The sequence below is a fragment of the Drosophila takahashii genome, chromosome 3L (assembly GCF_030179915.1).
Source record: "Drosophila takahashii strain IR98-3 E-12201 chromosome 3L, DtakHiC1v2, whole genome shotgun sequence".
Taxonomy (NCBI): Eukaryota; Metazoa; Arthropoda; class Insecta; order Diptera; family Drosophilidae; genus Drosophila; species Drosophila takahashii.
The window spans coordinates 10270246-10288018 of record NC_091680.1 but is presented as its reverse complement, the minus strand read 5'-3'; the positions used below and the strand labels follow the sequence as shown (position 1 = coordinate 10288018).

The following is a 17773-nucleotide window of genomic DNA, read 5'->3' as shown; positions in this document are numbered from 1 at the left end:
CATCCCTGTTTTAGAAACGCCATTTTAACTGAATTTATGTCTTTTTAACCTCAAAAAATTCCTTTTTCTCAATGCTTTTTAAAATTTGAAAAACTACGCTTTTATTTTGATCAGTAATTCATTTCTTAAAAATTATTATAATACTGGATTACTTCGGCTTGAATCACGGTAGAGAACCTGCTTTTGGCTTCGCTGTCCTGACTTTTCCGCATGTTTGGCTCACTGCCTGATTTGCTTCCCTGTGAAGCCCCCCTTACCAAGCCCCATTTACCGAATCTACCTTCTACCAACTATCCCCCCTCGCCTGACTGACTGTCTTTTGTGTCCATTTCGGTTGTGGCATTTAGCTGGAGTCTGTCATGCCTCGCTCACGTTCACTATCTCATTGCAGTCGTCGCCGTTTTGTCGTCTCACTCGGGCTCCTTGGAAAACAACCCCTTCCGCCCCTTTAGTCCGTCTGCCTTGTTTGTCAAACAGCAACAGAAAAACAGTTAAATGCCAGTTTACCAGTTAAAATCGGAATCAAAGCGAAAACAATGACACAGTAGCTTTAGCAGAGCATTTAGTAAGGGGAGTCAAGCGAAGAGAGGCCGTAAAAGGAGGGAGATAGCTAGGCGGCAGTAGAAAGAGACGGGGCAACGGGAGCGAGAGGGCAGATACTAGCCAGGTCGACAGCAAGTGAAGTAAGCAGTAGTAGCAGTAGTTGTAGCAGCAGCAAAGGCAGAAAAAAAAATCGTCTAGACACAGACTAGACTCCATAAAAATAATTATTATCGGTTGCAATTTCTGCTGCTCAGACTGCTGCTGCTTTTGCTCCGCACCTCCCCCTTCCGCCATCCCACCTCCTCATCCACATCCACATACCAAAACTCTTTCTCCACCGTTCGACGCCTCCAAATGTCCATTCAGTCCCACTGACTGAAATCGTTCGTCTCGTTCGTTCGTTGTCCGTTGTCCGTTTCATCTGCTTCACATTACACCAGTTTCAGTTTCAGAGTTTTACACTCAGAAAAATATATTTTTCAAAAATCATTAAATGCTTAGAAATTATTGGAATTCAGCTTAGAAAAAACCAAGAAATAATTTAAGTCTACAAAAAAAAAATGATTATAATTTTAATACATTTCTGAAACTTCTGAAACAAAAAAGGAATTTACAATTATATCTTGTTAAATTATTAATATATTTTACCAGTACACATCCTTTAGTTGTAATTTTATGGCCTATTTTACACAACAAGAAATGGTTATATCTATCTCGCATTATATTTAATTTAAGAATTTAGTTTATTGCAATTTTATATATGCAAGGAAAATGAGAAAGACCTTTAAAACACCAACCAAAAATAGCATTTATTTTTTGGAGTGCTTGTGCATTTTTCCAGCTCTCCTCAAATCACTCCTATTCCGTTCACCCATTCAAAAGTTTATTCTTTGTGCTCGTTTTGTTGTTTGTTTGTTAGAGAATGGCCACAGACTCGACCACTTGGCAGTCCTTTCGCTCCTCCTGTAGGTTCTCAGGTCTCCAGGCTCCAACCTCACCAGTATCATCATCATCATCATCATGATGCCTTTGCAATGGGAAACGAAATGAAACTAAGACGGAAACGCGATGCAAACGCAGACGTCCGCTGCAGACGGAATTGAATATTTAACACCAAATCCCCAGAATGTGGCAAATTGCCTTTGATATCCAATTGCTCACTGGGAATAGGGAATATTAACCCCAAGGGGCTTTGTGGGGGTAAATGCAGTCTAGGAGTCTGCTAGGACTTTTATTAAGTCTCTTTAAGTCCCCTGAGAATGCCGGGGATTAGTTTATGTGCCAGAGGAATAAGGCATTTTGTAACGAAACTTAATTTCTGCCTTATAGGTCCTTCGTTTCTCATTAGGATCAACATGCTTGACAATTTTAGATTTCAATAGATTTCAAGATAGAATTATAATAGACTTGTTTTATAGTAAAAATTCTAGATTTATCATTAACAAATCTGCTAGAAAAATTAAGATATATTATTTTTTCAACTTCTACAAATACAAATTATATTAAACGTACTACAGAACTTACCTCTCACCTTCTCATAAATTATTTAACAATCAGTTGTTTGAAATCTGATTTATTATTCAGCGTGTCTCTTTTACCTTTCCACCCGCAATTATTACCCGTTTTCTGTAGCCCCATCCACAAATGTTCCCTCTAACTGCTTAGTTCACACACCATCCACTTACGGTCGCCTCACTTTGATAACCAATTTATTTTGCTGATTGCCGGCAAAATCAATGCCCGAGAGCTAAACACAAATTGCAGGTGGTCGAGCCACAAGGCACCACCTAATGGGAACCCCAACGATTTGGACGATTTGCCCGACTCCAAAGTGAAGAGTGGGTATTTTTGAATACAATTCGAGACCATAATTACATTTATTGCAATACAAAAGCGCACTGGTCGCCGGGGCAGAGGGGGGTGATCGGTGGACACGGGTAGACATGGGTGGAGGTGTCTAGGGGAAGTTTGCCAAACGGAACATGCATTGACAGATGGACAAAGGAGGGTGGGCGTGAAAGGGTTGAGAGGTGCGGGGATGGGGCGACATGTCGTCACGCATCGTTGGGCAGACATGCAGTGGACATCGGTCTCTATTCCATGGATATGGAGCATGGCAAATGCAAAAGTACCCACGGAGAAAGCACTGAAATAAAATCAGATATTACCCGAACAAAATTGAAAATATCTTTTAAGGTAAATTAAGAAAAAGCTTACTTTTTCTTTAAAATCATTTTAATATTTATTAAAATAAAATATATATATTTAACAAAGTCACGAAATTAGACAATTCTTATTATTCCGCGTTAAGCTTTTTGAAGGGGTTCCAAAAAAAAGAACGATGTGGAATTAAATGAAAGATTAAAATTCCTCAAAAATTATATTATTGTAAAATCAATTTTTATACCTCAAAAATGCAATAATTAAATAACGAAACCCTTTTTTTCCCAGTGAACATCCATGATAATTGCCACAATTTGCTTGTTGCGTGAATGGACAGACGGAAAAGTGCCGGCGATTACAAAAGGGGAAGGTTTCTTTCGGCGGCGAAAGGGTGCAAAAAGGACAACTTCCGTTTGACGGACACGCGGACATACTCGCTCGCACATAGATGCACATATGTATGTAGGGGTCTTTTTTGTCTTATGTCCGCCTTGTGTCATATTTGAGGTGAGCATAAAGCCACTCAACGCCGCCATAAATCAACTGCACTCTGATCTACGGCTGTCAGCGCGGAGAGACACCAGACAGCGCGACTGAGCGACAGATAGCGACCAAGAAAAGCCAGAGTTACTAAAGCTTAGTTTATAATAAGTCGACTGATGAAATACCCACACATAATACCCATAGAAAATCTAATATGCTAGAAGCCAAAGAAGCTATTTAAATCTACTTTAATATTTGCTAATTAATTTTAATATTCTCATATTTGGTTTATTACTTTCATTAAATTTAACAGAATTTACAAATATATTTTTAAACTTTTAAGAAATGTAAATACTATTTAAGTATAATAATAATATTTACTAAATATACAGAACCTATTTGATAAATAAGTTATATGCTACCATCACAACTATGTTAAAGCACAATGGTAAAAATATAGTATGAATATATAAATCCTTTTATAGCATGTAATACACTGATTTCTCAATTTTTTCCGATTGATCTTAATTTATTTAATCAATATACCCTTTGGCAGAGCATTGCAACAGCCAGCGACAACGACAACTTTGTCCCATAACTTTCCAGACGACAAACAGACAACATCGCCGTTGTAGTTGATGTGAAACGTCGATTGCGATGTCTGCTCTTTGGGTTTGGGTTTGGGTTTTGGTCTGGGGTCTGGGTTCTGGGTCTGCTCTCACCTATGGCTATAGCTTTGGCTATAGCTTCGACTTTGACTTCGGATCTGGTTCTGGTTGCCGTTCTCATTCTCGTTTCTGTTCTGGGTCTGTGTTTCTCACACGCGGAGGCTTTCCAGGTCGCTGATGCCTTTTTGTGGGAATGCACCTGAGCTTTGGGGTTCGCCTTGTTTTCAGCCGCTTTTTTGTGTTTCGCTCGGGTCTTCAGCCGACGACTTCGACTTTGACTTGTGTCTAGACTGCAGACTGCAGACGGCAAAAAGGAAACAACAGGAAACGCCGGCAGACAACAGACGGGCAGACCTCTTTGACAGCTCAAACAACTGAAACGAGCCGACAGCAGCAAAGCAGCAGCGACTTGCAACCAGCCACCAGCAACCTCAATTGCATAGCTGCAACATTGCAGCAACAATGGTTCTCCACATTCACATCCACATCCACATCCAAGATATTGGGCAAACATTGCCAAACTGCGCGAACAATTCTCGGCTGTCAATATTGTCTGTCAACGTTGTCGTTTGTGCCATCTTTTCCTCCTTTATTCTTGACTCTTTTGTTTCTTGTCAGCTTGACAGTTCTCTTTGTTTAGTTTCATTAGTTTTTCTAAAATATGTCACATGACTCGGGCTCAGTTTAAAGAAAAAGTATTACACTATTTCTAATTTTCATTTAAATAAATTATAAATATTTATTGCAATGACAGGAATTTTTCCGAGTTTTTTTTTGATAATATACCCAACTAAAAATGACTAAAATAAAGGGTCGTTTGTTTTGTCCAGCTGAAAACATAAATAAACAATCAACATCACTTTCGGGAATAAAAAATATTGTTGGAAAGTTTTTTAGGGTAACATCGATTTTTTATAAATGAATTCCGAAATATGATGAAAAATAGTGAATCTGTAAAATAAGTATTTCCAATTCAATTGAGAACTCACCAAATAGGTTAGAAACGAATTTTCTAGTAGTGCTGATAAAGAATATATATACGTTATGGTGTCAGAAACGTCATCCTCACCTAAAAACTACAGACTGAATTCATAATGACATACTTTTCCATGATTTCTTTATTAAAATCTCCCAACCGCAGAGAGCCAGGCATTCCCTCCTTTTATGACAACCTACTTTGCCCAGGCAACTGTAATTCGTTTTAGTGAATTAACCAGCTTAATTAGTTTAACTCGAGAGTCGAGACTGGAACGTGGAAATGGAGAGATTCCCGGCCAGTGATTTGGCGGTTAGTTCAGGACATTGCATTCCTGTCTGTCTGGGGGCTTTCCCCCTTCATCTGGTTTTTGGTCAGCAATACGAGTGTTCGTACTCGTATTCGGGTATCCGCTGCTGGCAGCTATTTAGTCCGACTTGATGTCGTTGTCGTCGTTGTGTTTAATTATTCAAAACCATGTCATGTCTCTGTATAATTTTATGCATTGGCCAATCCAAGCGCCATGATGAAACTGATGATGATTACGAATGATGATGATGATGATGGTGACGCCTACACAGAGGCGCAAGCGGTAGACGGCAGACAGCTGACACCGAAACTATAGCTACACTAACAAAAAAGTCCTTACATTGTCTATTTTTAGAAAACGATAGAGGATTTTTAAGGTTTATTTTTATTTTGTAACACGCCATTTTTTTAGAGTTATATTTTTACAGATTTTGGGACTTTAACCAAGATAAATAGTTTTCTAATTAATTTTATTTTTTAATTAATTTCCTTTACATGGAGTTTTTTTATTTATTTTAAAAACGGCTGAAATATAGATATTTGAAATAAAAATAATAGATTGTTGCTATTAAGCCTACTAAATTTTAATTTTATCGGATTTCAGTTAAAACTTTAATCCAAAATTGCCCCAAAAAGTAGGCAATGTTCCTTCAAAGTACAAAGCAATTTTTTTTTTAATTTGAAAAAAAAAAGTTTTGTAAAAATGTATTACTTAATTACTAGGTAATTAATAAATGTGGGCTTTTTATATATACACAAAATGTTTTTCAGTGCTTAACTACAACTATCTTTCGACAAAGCCACATGTGGCAAAGGCAGCAACCGCAAAACAGACAGAGACGGAGAGACGTCGAGGGGGGGAGGGAGTGAGACGGAAGGTGTGAGAGAGGGAGAGGGAAGAGAGAGAGCTGGCTGCACTGGCAAAGTGGCATACCAGACAGTCTGACGCTGTTGGAGCCCACGAATGGCCACAGTTCCCTCGCCAAACCGCTCGCCCCTCTTCGTCCCCCCTCCTTGCCACGCCCCCTTCCCCTGCCTCCCCCCAAATGGCCAGATCTTGCCGTCTGGACGAGTACAACGACAATAATAACAACAACGACAACGACGACCACGACCACTGTCTGTGGCAGACCGAGACTATCGAAAACTCGAAATTTATTCGTTGGAAAAAGTTGATTTCTGTCGCCTTCTTTTTTCTGCCCACTTTTTGTCTTTTTGTTTTATGAGCGATACGAATAGAATCGAGGGGTATATGGGTAATTAAACGTTTTCTGTAAGTAATGTTAGCCAGATCATGGATTCCTTAACATTTATAAATATAATTAAAAAATTGTTATTATAATCTTACATCTTAAAAAGCATTTCCTTTAGCTAGAAACGCGTGTTTGCCCAATTCTCATACCTTTTTAAAAAAGTTTAAAAAAGTGAATAAATATTCGTTTTTAATAAAATCTTCAAATAGTAGGTATATTAATTACTGGATAGTAGTTGCGCCCATCAATTTCGCCAGCTGATGCACTCTTCTTTCTGCTCCTCCATAATCCCCAACTCTTATCTCTCTTTCACTCTCTGTCCCCCTCCCTCCGACAGTCTGTCGTTTTTACCGTCGTTGTTCGCTTTATTTTCCGAAGAATAACAACAACAAAAAAATGAGATGCCCACGAAAATTATGTTAACCAGCCAGCTGTGTTAAAAATCCCACATCATATCCATATATTCCCCTTTCTCCTACCAATTTTTTCCTCCTTCTCGCTGACGACAAATGCCATATCGCATAAGGCATAAAAATGTTCAGATATGATGTCTGGTACTGGAACATTTCAGGGCAATTGTTGCTGCGATTTGCTGTTTATTTCCAGCCCTTTGTTTATTCTTTCTCCGACGTTTTTTTTAACAATTGTGACATGCAAGTGGAGTATGTTTTTTTGGCATTGGTATGCTTCGTTTATTTTTGAGCATTTGTTGCGTTTGGCTGTTGTTTTTGACAGGTGAATGAACTACGGATCACGTTTTAATGTTATAGAATCGGGAGAGTTTCTTTTAGAATATAAAGTACTTTACTTGGTTTTGAAAAATAGTAAATGGTAATACCTTGGGAACTTTAATGAACATAATATTATGTTTATTTATAAGAAGTCAATTTTATGTATATAAGATCGTAAATAAAATAAATTTCAATAACAACCTCTGTAAACTTTTTGATCACCTTATTGAAGGTTTAATCGAATCATATTTACGTTTTCTATAAATTATTAAATTAAATTAAATCAAGATTAAGTTAAATTAAATTAAGAAGAAACTTAAATGAAATGTTTTATTTTATATTTGCTTTTGCTTCCCTTTTGCTCTTTTGGTTCCCTTTATAAATAAATAGATATTCTTTTCTGTATTTAATCTTTATAAATATTACCTACTCACCGTATTTCTGCCAGAGAGAATCGCTGCTGCCCACGTTCGATTTTGAATGCGAATCGCCGGGGGAAATCGAATGCCCCTCTACTTCATAAACTTCCGTGTAAAGTATGAACTGGAGTCGCGATCTTCGCGTGGTTGTTGTGTTGGATGTTGCTGATGTTGCTGCAGCGACTGTTGGCTGTGGCTGCGGGGTCAAAGGTGATGCGGTGGTCGCTGTTTGGACCGTATCACGTTTGCGTTTAAAAATACGAGGCACGGCACGCAGAGATGTTGTTGTTGCCCCGGGCACATGTGGCAATGTAGTTGATGTTGCTGCTGTTGCTTGTGTTGTTGCTGCTGCTGCTGCAGATTGCTGCAACAATGTAGCACGTTGATTAATTTGATATGGCAAGAGCATAGACGCGGGCGATGCGGATGCAGACTGCGGCGCGTCGCGACAACGACAACGGCAACGACAACGACAACCACGATGACGATAATGATGATGCTGGCTATGACGATGACGATGACGACGAAGATGACTATACGGACGGTACGGACACGGCGGACAGGACGGGGATCGCGGCGGTGATGGGCTTGCGGTTGTACGAGTATTTGTCTCGGCACTTGGACTTAAGTGGCAATCCGCACTCGATGTTGGTAATTTATTTTGCAAATTTGTGCCAACAGCGAAATGCTCCCCTCGCTGCTGCTTGCTCAGAATTAAATTTAACTTACGCGTATTATTTTCACTATTTACACTGCACAAAATTGCACTACCACTATATACAGCACTCTGCACCTGCGCACTTGCACTCGGATTAGCACTCTCACTTTCGCCGCCGCTTCCAGTTGCATTCGATATTGAATTGATTATGCTTATCGAATCGCTTGTCTGGCATTTCACACACTTGGCACCGCTCCTTCCCAGCTGCTCTCCGTTTGCTCGATTTAATTTCTCAATGACCAACGCCCATGGGTATGTTGAGATTCCTGCTGTCGATCCCTGGTGATCCTGCTGCAAGATGTGAGGACGAGGAGGGGGACTCGCCGATCCCGGCATTGGCACCGCGAGGGCTGAGGCTGAAACTGAGGCCGGCCGGAGGAGCGTCGTCAGGCTGATCGCAACCAGAACCACTGTGCACCACCACAAGGTGCAGCGGGCCCCCGCGGCGCCACTGGCTGCATGCGTGGGGGCCACAGCGTCGTCCGCCGCCGGCGATCGGATTGTTTACGGCGTGCTTTCGTCCGGAAAATCCCCCAATCGCATGGTCAATTGCGGTTAAAACACACGATCAATATGCGGTGATTATAGCTGCAAAAATGAGAAAAATTGGGTTTTTTAAGAATTATTTAGAGTATTTTATTTAAATATGAAATATATTTATATTTTATTTATATAAAATATTGAATTAAATTTAATTTTAAGTAACTTTACATAGAAATATTATGAAGCATTCGTAAACCTTTCAAAAAATCCCAAGTTTTGACATTTATCATAAAATAATTATGATCCTCATTATTATTTTTACCACTTTTAATTTTTAAACAAATATTTGGAATTAGGACCCATTTAAGTATAATTGATCAGAAGCGCTACCATAAATGTTTAGTTTGTCTTCGATTTTACAAAAAATAAATACACAAATTTACAAATCTGTTATATATTTTAGAAATGTGTCAAGAAAAAGTTTAATTTAAATTAAAGTAATCGTAATAACGATTTATATATTATTTATAAGGGTTTGTCTGGAAACATTACATATTTTAGCCAATTACCATTAAGTCTAGATCGCTATAATTTCTTGCAGTGCTTTTATGCTGTGTGGTCGCCCACTTGGCTCTTGTGTTTTGTTATTTTCATTTCTTGTTGTCGCGTTTACTAGCTGCATTTGCTTTTGTTTTGTGCGAGTCTGTCCCGAAGTCTGTGGCAAAGTATCCACCGTCCCACAATGATTCCTCCCGAACCCCCGACGAAAATACATAGTGACTCATGGGCGGGAGAGAAACGAAGAAAGGGGGGCGCGAAAGGAGGAGACAGTGTCTGAGCATCGCCCTGTGGGCATAAATAACCCCAAGAACTGCAACACGAACAACAATAATATATGTATGTAATGCTCGGGCATTGTTGTTGTTGTTCCACGATGCGTATGCGTAATATTTTGCAGAAATTTATGTTGCACTTCTTTGCGACTTCGTTTTTATTATCATCATCATCATCGTGGACTTCTATATTTAAAGCAGATCAACGAGAACACAAAGAAGGGAAGAATGGAGACGGCAACTTCTTCGTTATGCTTTTAGCCCAACTTAATAAAAAAAAACAAAAATTAGAAACAAGTCAAGAAAAATGAGCTCTAAACTAAAAACATTAACAACATTAATATTACAAAGTGGGCTGTCTTTTTTGTGTAGTTTTGTATTGCTAAAATAGTATAAATATAATTATAAGATAAAGGAATAATAGATATATCGGATTTAGTTAAAATATTATTGATATTGTTGGTTTTTTATTATGAGAAGCTTAACAGCTCGAATCCCTTTACGATACTTTTCCCCTCTTTATAACAACAACAATGTTGCACCCCAATGTGCCAGAGACAGATACAGATTGATGCCACAAAACAACAAACGCATTAAGATGGATCGCATTGTGGAGACGAATCGTCCTCATCAACATCAACTTCATCCCCATCATCTCCGCCTCCGTCTCCCTCTTCGTCTGAATCTGTTGTTTGTCCGTTGCTCTCTCATTTTTATTCGCTTTATTGAAATTCCTTTCAAGTGTCGGAGGAGATCGTCATCATCCTGCTATATCCTCCTCGTGAACACGATCATGATCATAATCATTAGCAACCTTTGCTGTGGTGTTGTGTTTGTGTTTGATCTGTTTTCGTTGCCCAGACAGGCAGACACGGCGGAAGGGGGGACACTCGACGGCAGCTACTGTTTCCCCTTTTTGGAGCCTTCTTGAGCCGGAGCAATTTATTTGATTGCCTCTTCATTTTCCTTCCCTCACTTCGTTTTGGCTCAGACCTTAAGTCGAAATTTATGTTTGCCATAAAAACACGATCTCCGACTCGGAGTCATAATTAATAAAAAACAGCAAAAAAAAAAAAGAGAAGACCAAATCCGAAATGCAAAATGCAAAACAAAAAGCAACGCAGAAATGTGGCCATAAAGTGCTGACAAGTGTGTTCTGCCGTCCGTTCTGCAGACCCCAAACAAAGGTTCGCGTGAGTCAAGATCATTTTGAGACAGCATTTGTTTGGGCCTTTTTTGTGGCACCAGCTGGACTTAATGCGATGGGAATGAAAGGTATGCATATGTGTGGGGCTTTATGAAAAGAAATTACCATACAAAGTAAACTCAGATCGAAGGTATGTGGCAGTTAAAATAAAGTGTCTCCTTCATAAAAATAAATGTTTTTTTCGCTTTCTCAATGCGAAATATTTTAAAATGTTAATTTACCCTAATAAAAACGAGTTAAAGTAATAAAGTAACCTAAATAATAAAATTTAACTGTTGCGCATGGAAATATTAAAAAAAATTTATAGAATTCCAAATATGTGACCCCCAACAAAGTAAAATTCTGTGTAAAACATCTTTGAAAATAGCGAATTACTATACCAAAAACCATAAAACAATAATAGCAATAAAAACAACCATATCAATACGTTGAAACAACAACAAAATACTTGTGAGCATAAGCATTTTCATCTAATTCAAACACATTCCAGTTTATTTTTAAACAAAACGCTACATTCTTGTATTTATTTCGGTGCCGGCAAAAACAAAATCGAAGACTTTTATTTTCAATTTCCAACATATCGAGCAGAGCGGGGAGCGTGGGAAATGGGGGAAAACCCAAGAATTCGCGAGTAATCGACAGAAGCCGGCTGTTATCGATAAAAACACCGAAAAGCGAGCATTGGCATTTGCCAGATAAGCGGGTAAATTCGTACTCGTACATACCAGAAAGTCGAACGCTCGATTTGACATTGAGCAAACGTAAATTCGAAGAATTCCGGCCCAGGAAAAGTTTTCCCCACCGCAGAAGAGGAAGAAGTGTCGGCCCCTCGAGTTCCCCGATCACGGCACTATTTTACTATTTCACGCACGACTTTCGAACTTTCCGTGTCACGAGTATCGAGCACACTAATCAAGGAATTTCACACATGACAACCAAGTATTTGGGCTTGCTCTCTCCCTTTCACGCACTTTCTATCCTTCTTGCTCTCACCGTAGCTTGTTATTTTGATTACAACTATTATCTTGGTTTTATTAATATTTTTAGGTTTTTCATCCTTTAATGTTGCAAAAAAAGTGAAAAAAATTTAAATCACTTGATGTGAACTTTAAATTTACTGCTGCTGAGATTAACACGTTTATCCACGTAATCACCGCTAACATATGGCCATATAGCTTTCACCGATCCGATCTAGCCGCCAACCTGCGCCGCACTGAACTAAATGCGATTTTTTTCGCAGCTAACATAAAAACTGCCCGTTTGTCTCCAATATTTCACACATTTCGCACACTCAGGCCCCGGCGTCTATATAGACGATATATATCCCTGCATTGGCCGGGAATATAGAAGGGGGCTGGGCGGCCTGAGACTCCGACGCGGCGACAGGCGTGCCTTTTATTTTTACCGCTCATTTTGTTGTTGTTCGCGAGCACGGCAAATAAAAAAAAAACGATCTAGAAAATAGCAAAATTATTTTTGTACTTAAAAATAAATTGAAAAGCATTTTCTTCATCTGATTTTGCAACAACGGCCGCAGGAAAATCAAGTGTGAAAAGCGATGCCACTCCCTTCTCCCCAATTTTCCTCTCCACTTTAAAGTCTCCACTCTACAATCTCTTATTCCTGAAGGGCCACACTAAAAAAAATGTAATTTTTAAGACTCGCACATTTTAATATTAATTTTTTTTTATTCAAAAACTAAAACTGTTGTTTCTATTCTCATTTTAAAATAACAATATATATTTAATATTTAACTTTTAGAAATTTTAAAAATATTTCTATAAAAAAAATATTTTTTTCTGTGCATTGTAATGCTTTTCTCTTCGAGGATCGAGAACTATCTCCCTGCCTCCGTCTCCGTCTGTCTGCCCGTCTGTCCAACTGTCTGGCCCTGCTCATTATTTCGCTATCATCGGGAGAGACGCAGAATCGGCGACAAGAACAACAACCCGTTCCAAAAATACCCTCTAACAGTGGGGTAGAGTAGGATGAACAACGCAGACACAAGCAGCATAATTTGTATTCAAATAGAGAATAAGAATGTTGCAGAAATTGTTGCACAAATAAGTGGAGGAGGAGGAGCTGCAGCTGAGGTAGCCAACAGGGCGAAAACAAAAATACCAGCTTTGATGGTTTTAAAATGACGAATGAGAAATGCCCTCAAAGTTTCTAAACTTCCTTTTTATTTCAATATTTATATCTATTACTCATACTACTATTATAAATCTAAGATCTGATTCGATCCATTGTTAAAGGCTCTTTTATTTAAATTATAATAATTAATTTTTGCATAATGGTTCACCCCCTGATGAAAATTTTAGCTACTTTCAAAACTTTACATTATTATATACATTACTGAATTTATAATAAAACCTAGGAATATTTTCGAGACCTTTACTTATCTAGGGTAAATTTATGTAATAAATATTTACCTAGATAATAGGGAACATGTAAAATTAACAGTTTTGATATCATTTGAGATTTGAGATCATTAGGACCTGAAAATTCTTCTAGTTAAACAAAAGCCAACAACATAAATATCACAAAAGATGGGAAAGATAGGGGAGTAAAGTATAATTCTCTATTGCCGAGTATAGGGTCGCCGAATGGGAGTCTATGTGTGGGGATTTTTGGGCTATTTTCAGATCCATCTGACTCACTCGCCCTGAACCTCAGCCGATCTTCCCACTCCCTCGCTCTCTATCTCGTACTCCCCACGAAAAGAACAATGAGCCAGCAACCGCTGAAAATCTTCCACTTGCAGAACCGCACACAAGTAACGCCTGGCCCAAAAAAAAATGAGGAAAATTTTGCAATGTGAAAATTGCATGAATTAGAAAACAAAAAGACGAGGAAACTGCCGCTCCTGCTGATGATGATGATGATGAAACCGTGGATGGAGCTGCCAGGCAAAAAATCCACTCAGACGAAAGTCCTTAGACTTTGCATTTCGGCAAATATAATGCACAGCGGGCGGTGCCGGGAAAGGGGGCGTGGTCGGGGAAATCAGGAAGTTGCCACTGCAAGATGCAGGCTCAGGAAACTGCCAGACGGCGACGTTGGCTGGCTAAGAACAATGCCGGGCCACACAAAAAAGTAAACCAAGAGAGAAAACTAAGCAAACTTGCTGATGACGACGAATGCACACTGAACAAAAATTTGATTACTAACATAAAAAACATTTAGCCTTTTTTGGCAATGATTTAATGTTCGAATACTGATTCAAGACCACTTATTTATTTAAAAGATCCTCAATACAATTTCAATATTTTAAATAAAAGGTATTTTATAATCAAAATTTAATCAAATTTTATAATAATACCTTCAAAATATTTGTATTGATGTGTATTATTTCAGAAGAAACAATTTCTTATTTTACCTTTTCACCTTCGCTTGATGTTTATCAAATTTTTTTTCGGTGCTTCAACAGAACCAGCCTCCTAACAACAATAACACATAATTACAATAAAGAACTGCACTTTCTGCAACAGCACAGAAGCAACAACATCCACATGAAAATTGACGTGGAAAATGCAATCAGCGAAACTAAAACTTAAGGAGCAGAATATTTCGACTGCCAAGAATCACTGGATGCATGGCCAGTAATGGGATGGTGTTGTTATTGTTCAGCCCATGGATATTCATCGCATTTTTCTGGCAATTATTATTGCAGGATTACTGTTATTCAACTCATGAATAGAGTTTTTTTCCAGTCGCGCATCATTGCGTATACGTAATGTTAGTAAGGGGGGTGGAAATGTTTTGGAACCATAATATGATTTTTAATGGCGTATTGTGATTGCAAGTCCTTTCATTGAAAATCTATTGATTGGCTAGGTATTGTTAAGATGATTTTCTATACAGAAGGAATAAGTATAGAAAAAGTGTATGAAGTTAAACGATCTAGAACCCGAACTATTTTTAATATTCATAAAGAAGATCATAAAAATATATTTACAATTTTAAAATAGGTAATAAAATTTATTTAATTTATATAGTTGTTAATTATCGCACTGATTTTCTTTAACCATTTCACATTCTTTTGTCTTTCCATTCCTTCTAAAACTTTAATGAAGTTATAAAAAATAGTTATATTGATACTTATCTTAACTTAGCTTCAACTTAGTTTTAACTCGTTTAAAACTGACCCTGACTTTGGCCACAACTTTTGCTGTTTTTTATTGAAAGAGTTAATGGTTTCAGCAGAAAAAAACTTAATAGAGAGCTAGAAAAGAAGAGATAGCCAGGAAAAGATAGGGACAGAAAGAGAGATGCAGGAACCTGGGAAGAACCCGTTGATGGCTGAACATCATTAGAGCGCTATCCTGGCGCCAGTTGACCAGACGCAGACTTCCTCTATCCCCTTCTTTATCCCACCCCCCTTCTCCCTCTCTCTCTCTTGGTAGTTGCATCCTGTCCCGCTGTTGCAGCCTCGACTGGAAGTCACGTCATATTGATTGAAATTTAAAATGCAAATCACTTAAAGCGTTCAATTTAATCAAATTATTACAACAACCAGCTGGAAAAGTACGGAAAAAAGATGGTAACAGGTGGAAAAAATTGTGAGAAGGGGGGATGTAAACTGTTGCCAACCCGAACAAACCACAACAACAAGGAAAGGAAAGCAACGACAAGTCATTTTCCACATTTTCTGTTTGCGGTCACTCGAGGAGGCGCCGCCGAGTGGCTTTCCATAAAGGGGTGAGGCCAGTGGGCAGGGGTAGGAAATGCTGGCCACATGAGAACGTGTCTATTAAAGTGATAGCCTGGCCTGGAGTTGGTCACTTCTGGACAAGGCATACACCTAGAAAAAATAAATTGAGGTTTTTGCCTTAAAAATTAAAAATCCCATTATTTATCATTTGTTTTTTCGTGGAAGGTTTTATCAAAATATATATACTGAACTTAAAATAACAGTATTCAGATTTTAGATAGAAAATATAAAATTTTAATATTATTATCTTAGATTAAACCTCTGGCTTCAAACTGAGTTCCCATAAATAATACAATTTTTTTTAAATATAAGTGCAGACAAAAAAGTCGCCTTAATATTATATTAAACACTGAGTCAAAATGGAGTACCTAATATCAAATGGGTTTTAATATTTTTTTGCAGTGCATTCAGCTAGAAAGTAAACACATTGCCCTGACATCAACAACAATGTTTCCAATGCTAATGTTGTCCAATCTACCAGCCCGCCGTCCATCAGCCACGCCCCCATCTCGCCTCACCCCACCGCCTTCCTGGGCGGTTGCTGTTGGCTTAATTAAATTGTGGTTGCAACTTGCGAAGCGAAGCGCGTACACAAAAATCACACACAACAACAACAACGGGGCTGAGAAGCGAGTGCGGTTGCCACTTTATGATTGCAATTGTTGTTCTAGCTGCGGTGACTGTGGTTCGATTTTAATAGGCCATTTTTAGCATAGAACACCCTGTTCCTTGCGTTTGAACAAAAACACGACTTCAAGCTCAGGTGTTTTTTTTTTGGGATTTCTAGTCATGGATCTTTTTCAAAAATGCATACAAAATTAGATCTGCATTAGAAGATAACAGGATCTTATATTGCCTGCTTAGAAAGTCATGTCAATAAGAGCCTCGGTGGCGCAGTTGGCAGCGCGTAAGTCTCATAATCTTAAGGTCGTGAGTTCGAGCCTCACCCGGGGCATGTAATTTTTTTTATTTTTGCTTGATGAGTTTTAAAAATTTATTATGAGCTTTATGGTTTTTTTATGTGTTATATAATTTTCCTTAAAAGTAACTTTAAACAAAAAATATGTAATTATGCAACATCCGTTTAAATTAAAGTATTTTTTCATTTCTTTTGTTGTTTAAAGTTAGTAACTAAAAAATATTTATTAAAACTTTTAAATACATCTTTTGGTAAATTAAACTAAATATATATGTATAGATGTTATAACTTGTATAATCAATTATCAACCATTATTAATTTATTTAAGAAGTAACTGTAAACTAAATAGGATTGTTAAAAAGTATTCCTCAGTAACCTAAAATTTACAAAATCAAATCGAAGCTCATTAAAAAAACTCATTTTCCGTTAATTTGTTTTTTAATAGCTATACATAAATATATATATTTTTATTTATTTTAAAATTTAATTTAATTTATTTAATTAAACACAGTTTATAAATAGCTGAAGAGCAGGGTTTGCTTACGGTATCTATTATATTTTCGCCTCATTAAATTTGTAAACCGCAGAAATGCCACAAAATCTAGAGAAACCGCAACGAGGACGGCAAAAACTTGGCTAACATCATTATGAAGATTATGACGGTAGCCACATTATGCATAAATCTGGAAACAAAAACCAACAACAACATCAGCTAACCGAGGAACAGCAATTAACTTAACTAGCAGAAATAACAGTGTTGAACTGTTAGAATTACTCTATTTAACAGGGAAGCTATCTGAAATTCATGGGGGAACACTTTAAGTCTTAGGCCAAATCCAGCGGGAAACGAAATGCAATTTCCCAAGGACTCTCCGACTGAACAACAAGAAAATCGAGGGAAAATTCTCTGGAGCTGCAAGCTCAACTCTCTTCATTTGCCGCCCCAAAAAGTATGCAATGAAAATCGAAGCAAACGAAGTGAAATGCTCGTAAATTGTAGTTGGCTGACAAGTTGACTCCTGGCTGGATTTTCCCAGAGAGGTGGCGCCACCAGATGGGAGGTGGGTGTTGGGTAGCCGCCAGGATGTGCGGGATGACATTGCACTCGACTCGACTCGCCGACGAGTGCAATGAAACTGCAAAAGTTACTCCAGGCAAGCCAGGAAGCGTAAGGACTATCGAATTGCTGGTGTTTGTGTGGGCAAATGGAACCTCAGCTGAGCTCCTCACTACTCCTTATTTGCTCCTTGTGCACTCCCCGTTCAATGTATCTCTCTTTATTGTGCATTTGTCCTTTGGCAGCTCAGCGAAGGACAAAATTCAATGAACTATTTCCTGTCTTTGCTGATGCACT

At 38.2% G+C, this 17773-nt stretch overlaps 2 protein-coding genes and 1 non-coding gene across 3 annotated transcripts in view; 2 read left to right on the top strand and 1 right to left on the bottom strand.

Annotated features, from left to right (window-relative positions):
* Positions 1 to 523: 523 nt before the first annotated feature.
* The window catches only part of LOC138911801 (alcohol dehydrogenase 1-like), a 176248-nt gene continuing 158998 nt past the window's right edge, over positions 524 to 17773 (top strand). The window contains exon 1 of the mRNA XM_070215745.1: positions 524 to 528. The gene's annotated coding sequence lies outside the window, so the exon portion shown is untranslated. The remainder of the gene's footprint in view (positions 529 to 17773) is intronic.
* On the bottom strand, positions 7553 to 8727 carry LOC123003096 (uncharacterized). The gene has a single exon (XM_044394601.2). The coding sequence runs from the start codon at positions 8597 to 8599 to the stop codon at positions 7553 to 7555; it is 1047 nt and encodes a 348-aa protein (XP_044250536.1). The 5' UTR covers positions 8600 to 8727.
* Positions 16383 to 16455, top strand: TRNAM-CAU (transfer RNA methionine (anticodon CAU)). Its single transcript has one exon. It is a non-coding gene; the product is annotated as a tRNA-Met (tRNA).

Bases quoted from the DNA above. Each gene is read 5' to 3' on its own strand.
- LOC123003096 (XM_044394601.2), bottom strand. From the start codon at position 8,599: ATGCCGGGATCGGCGAGTCCCCCTCCTCGTCCTCACATCTTGCAGCAG.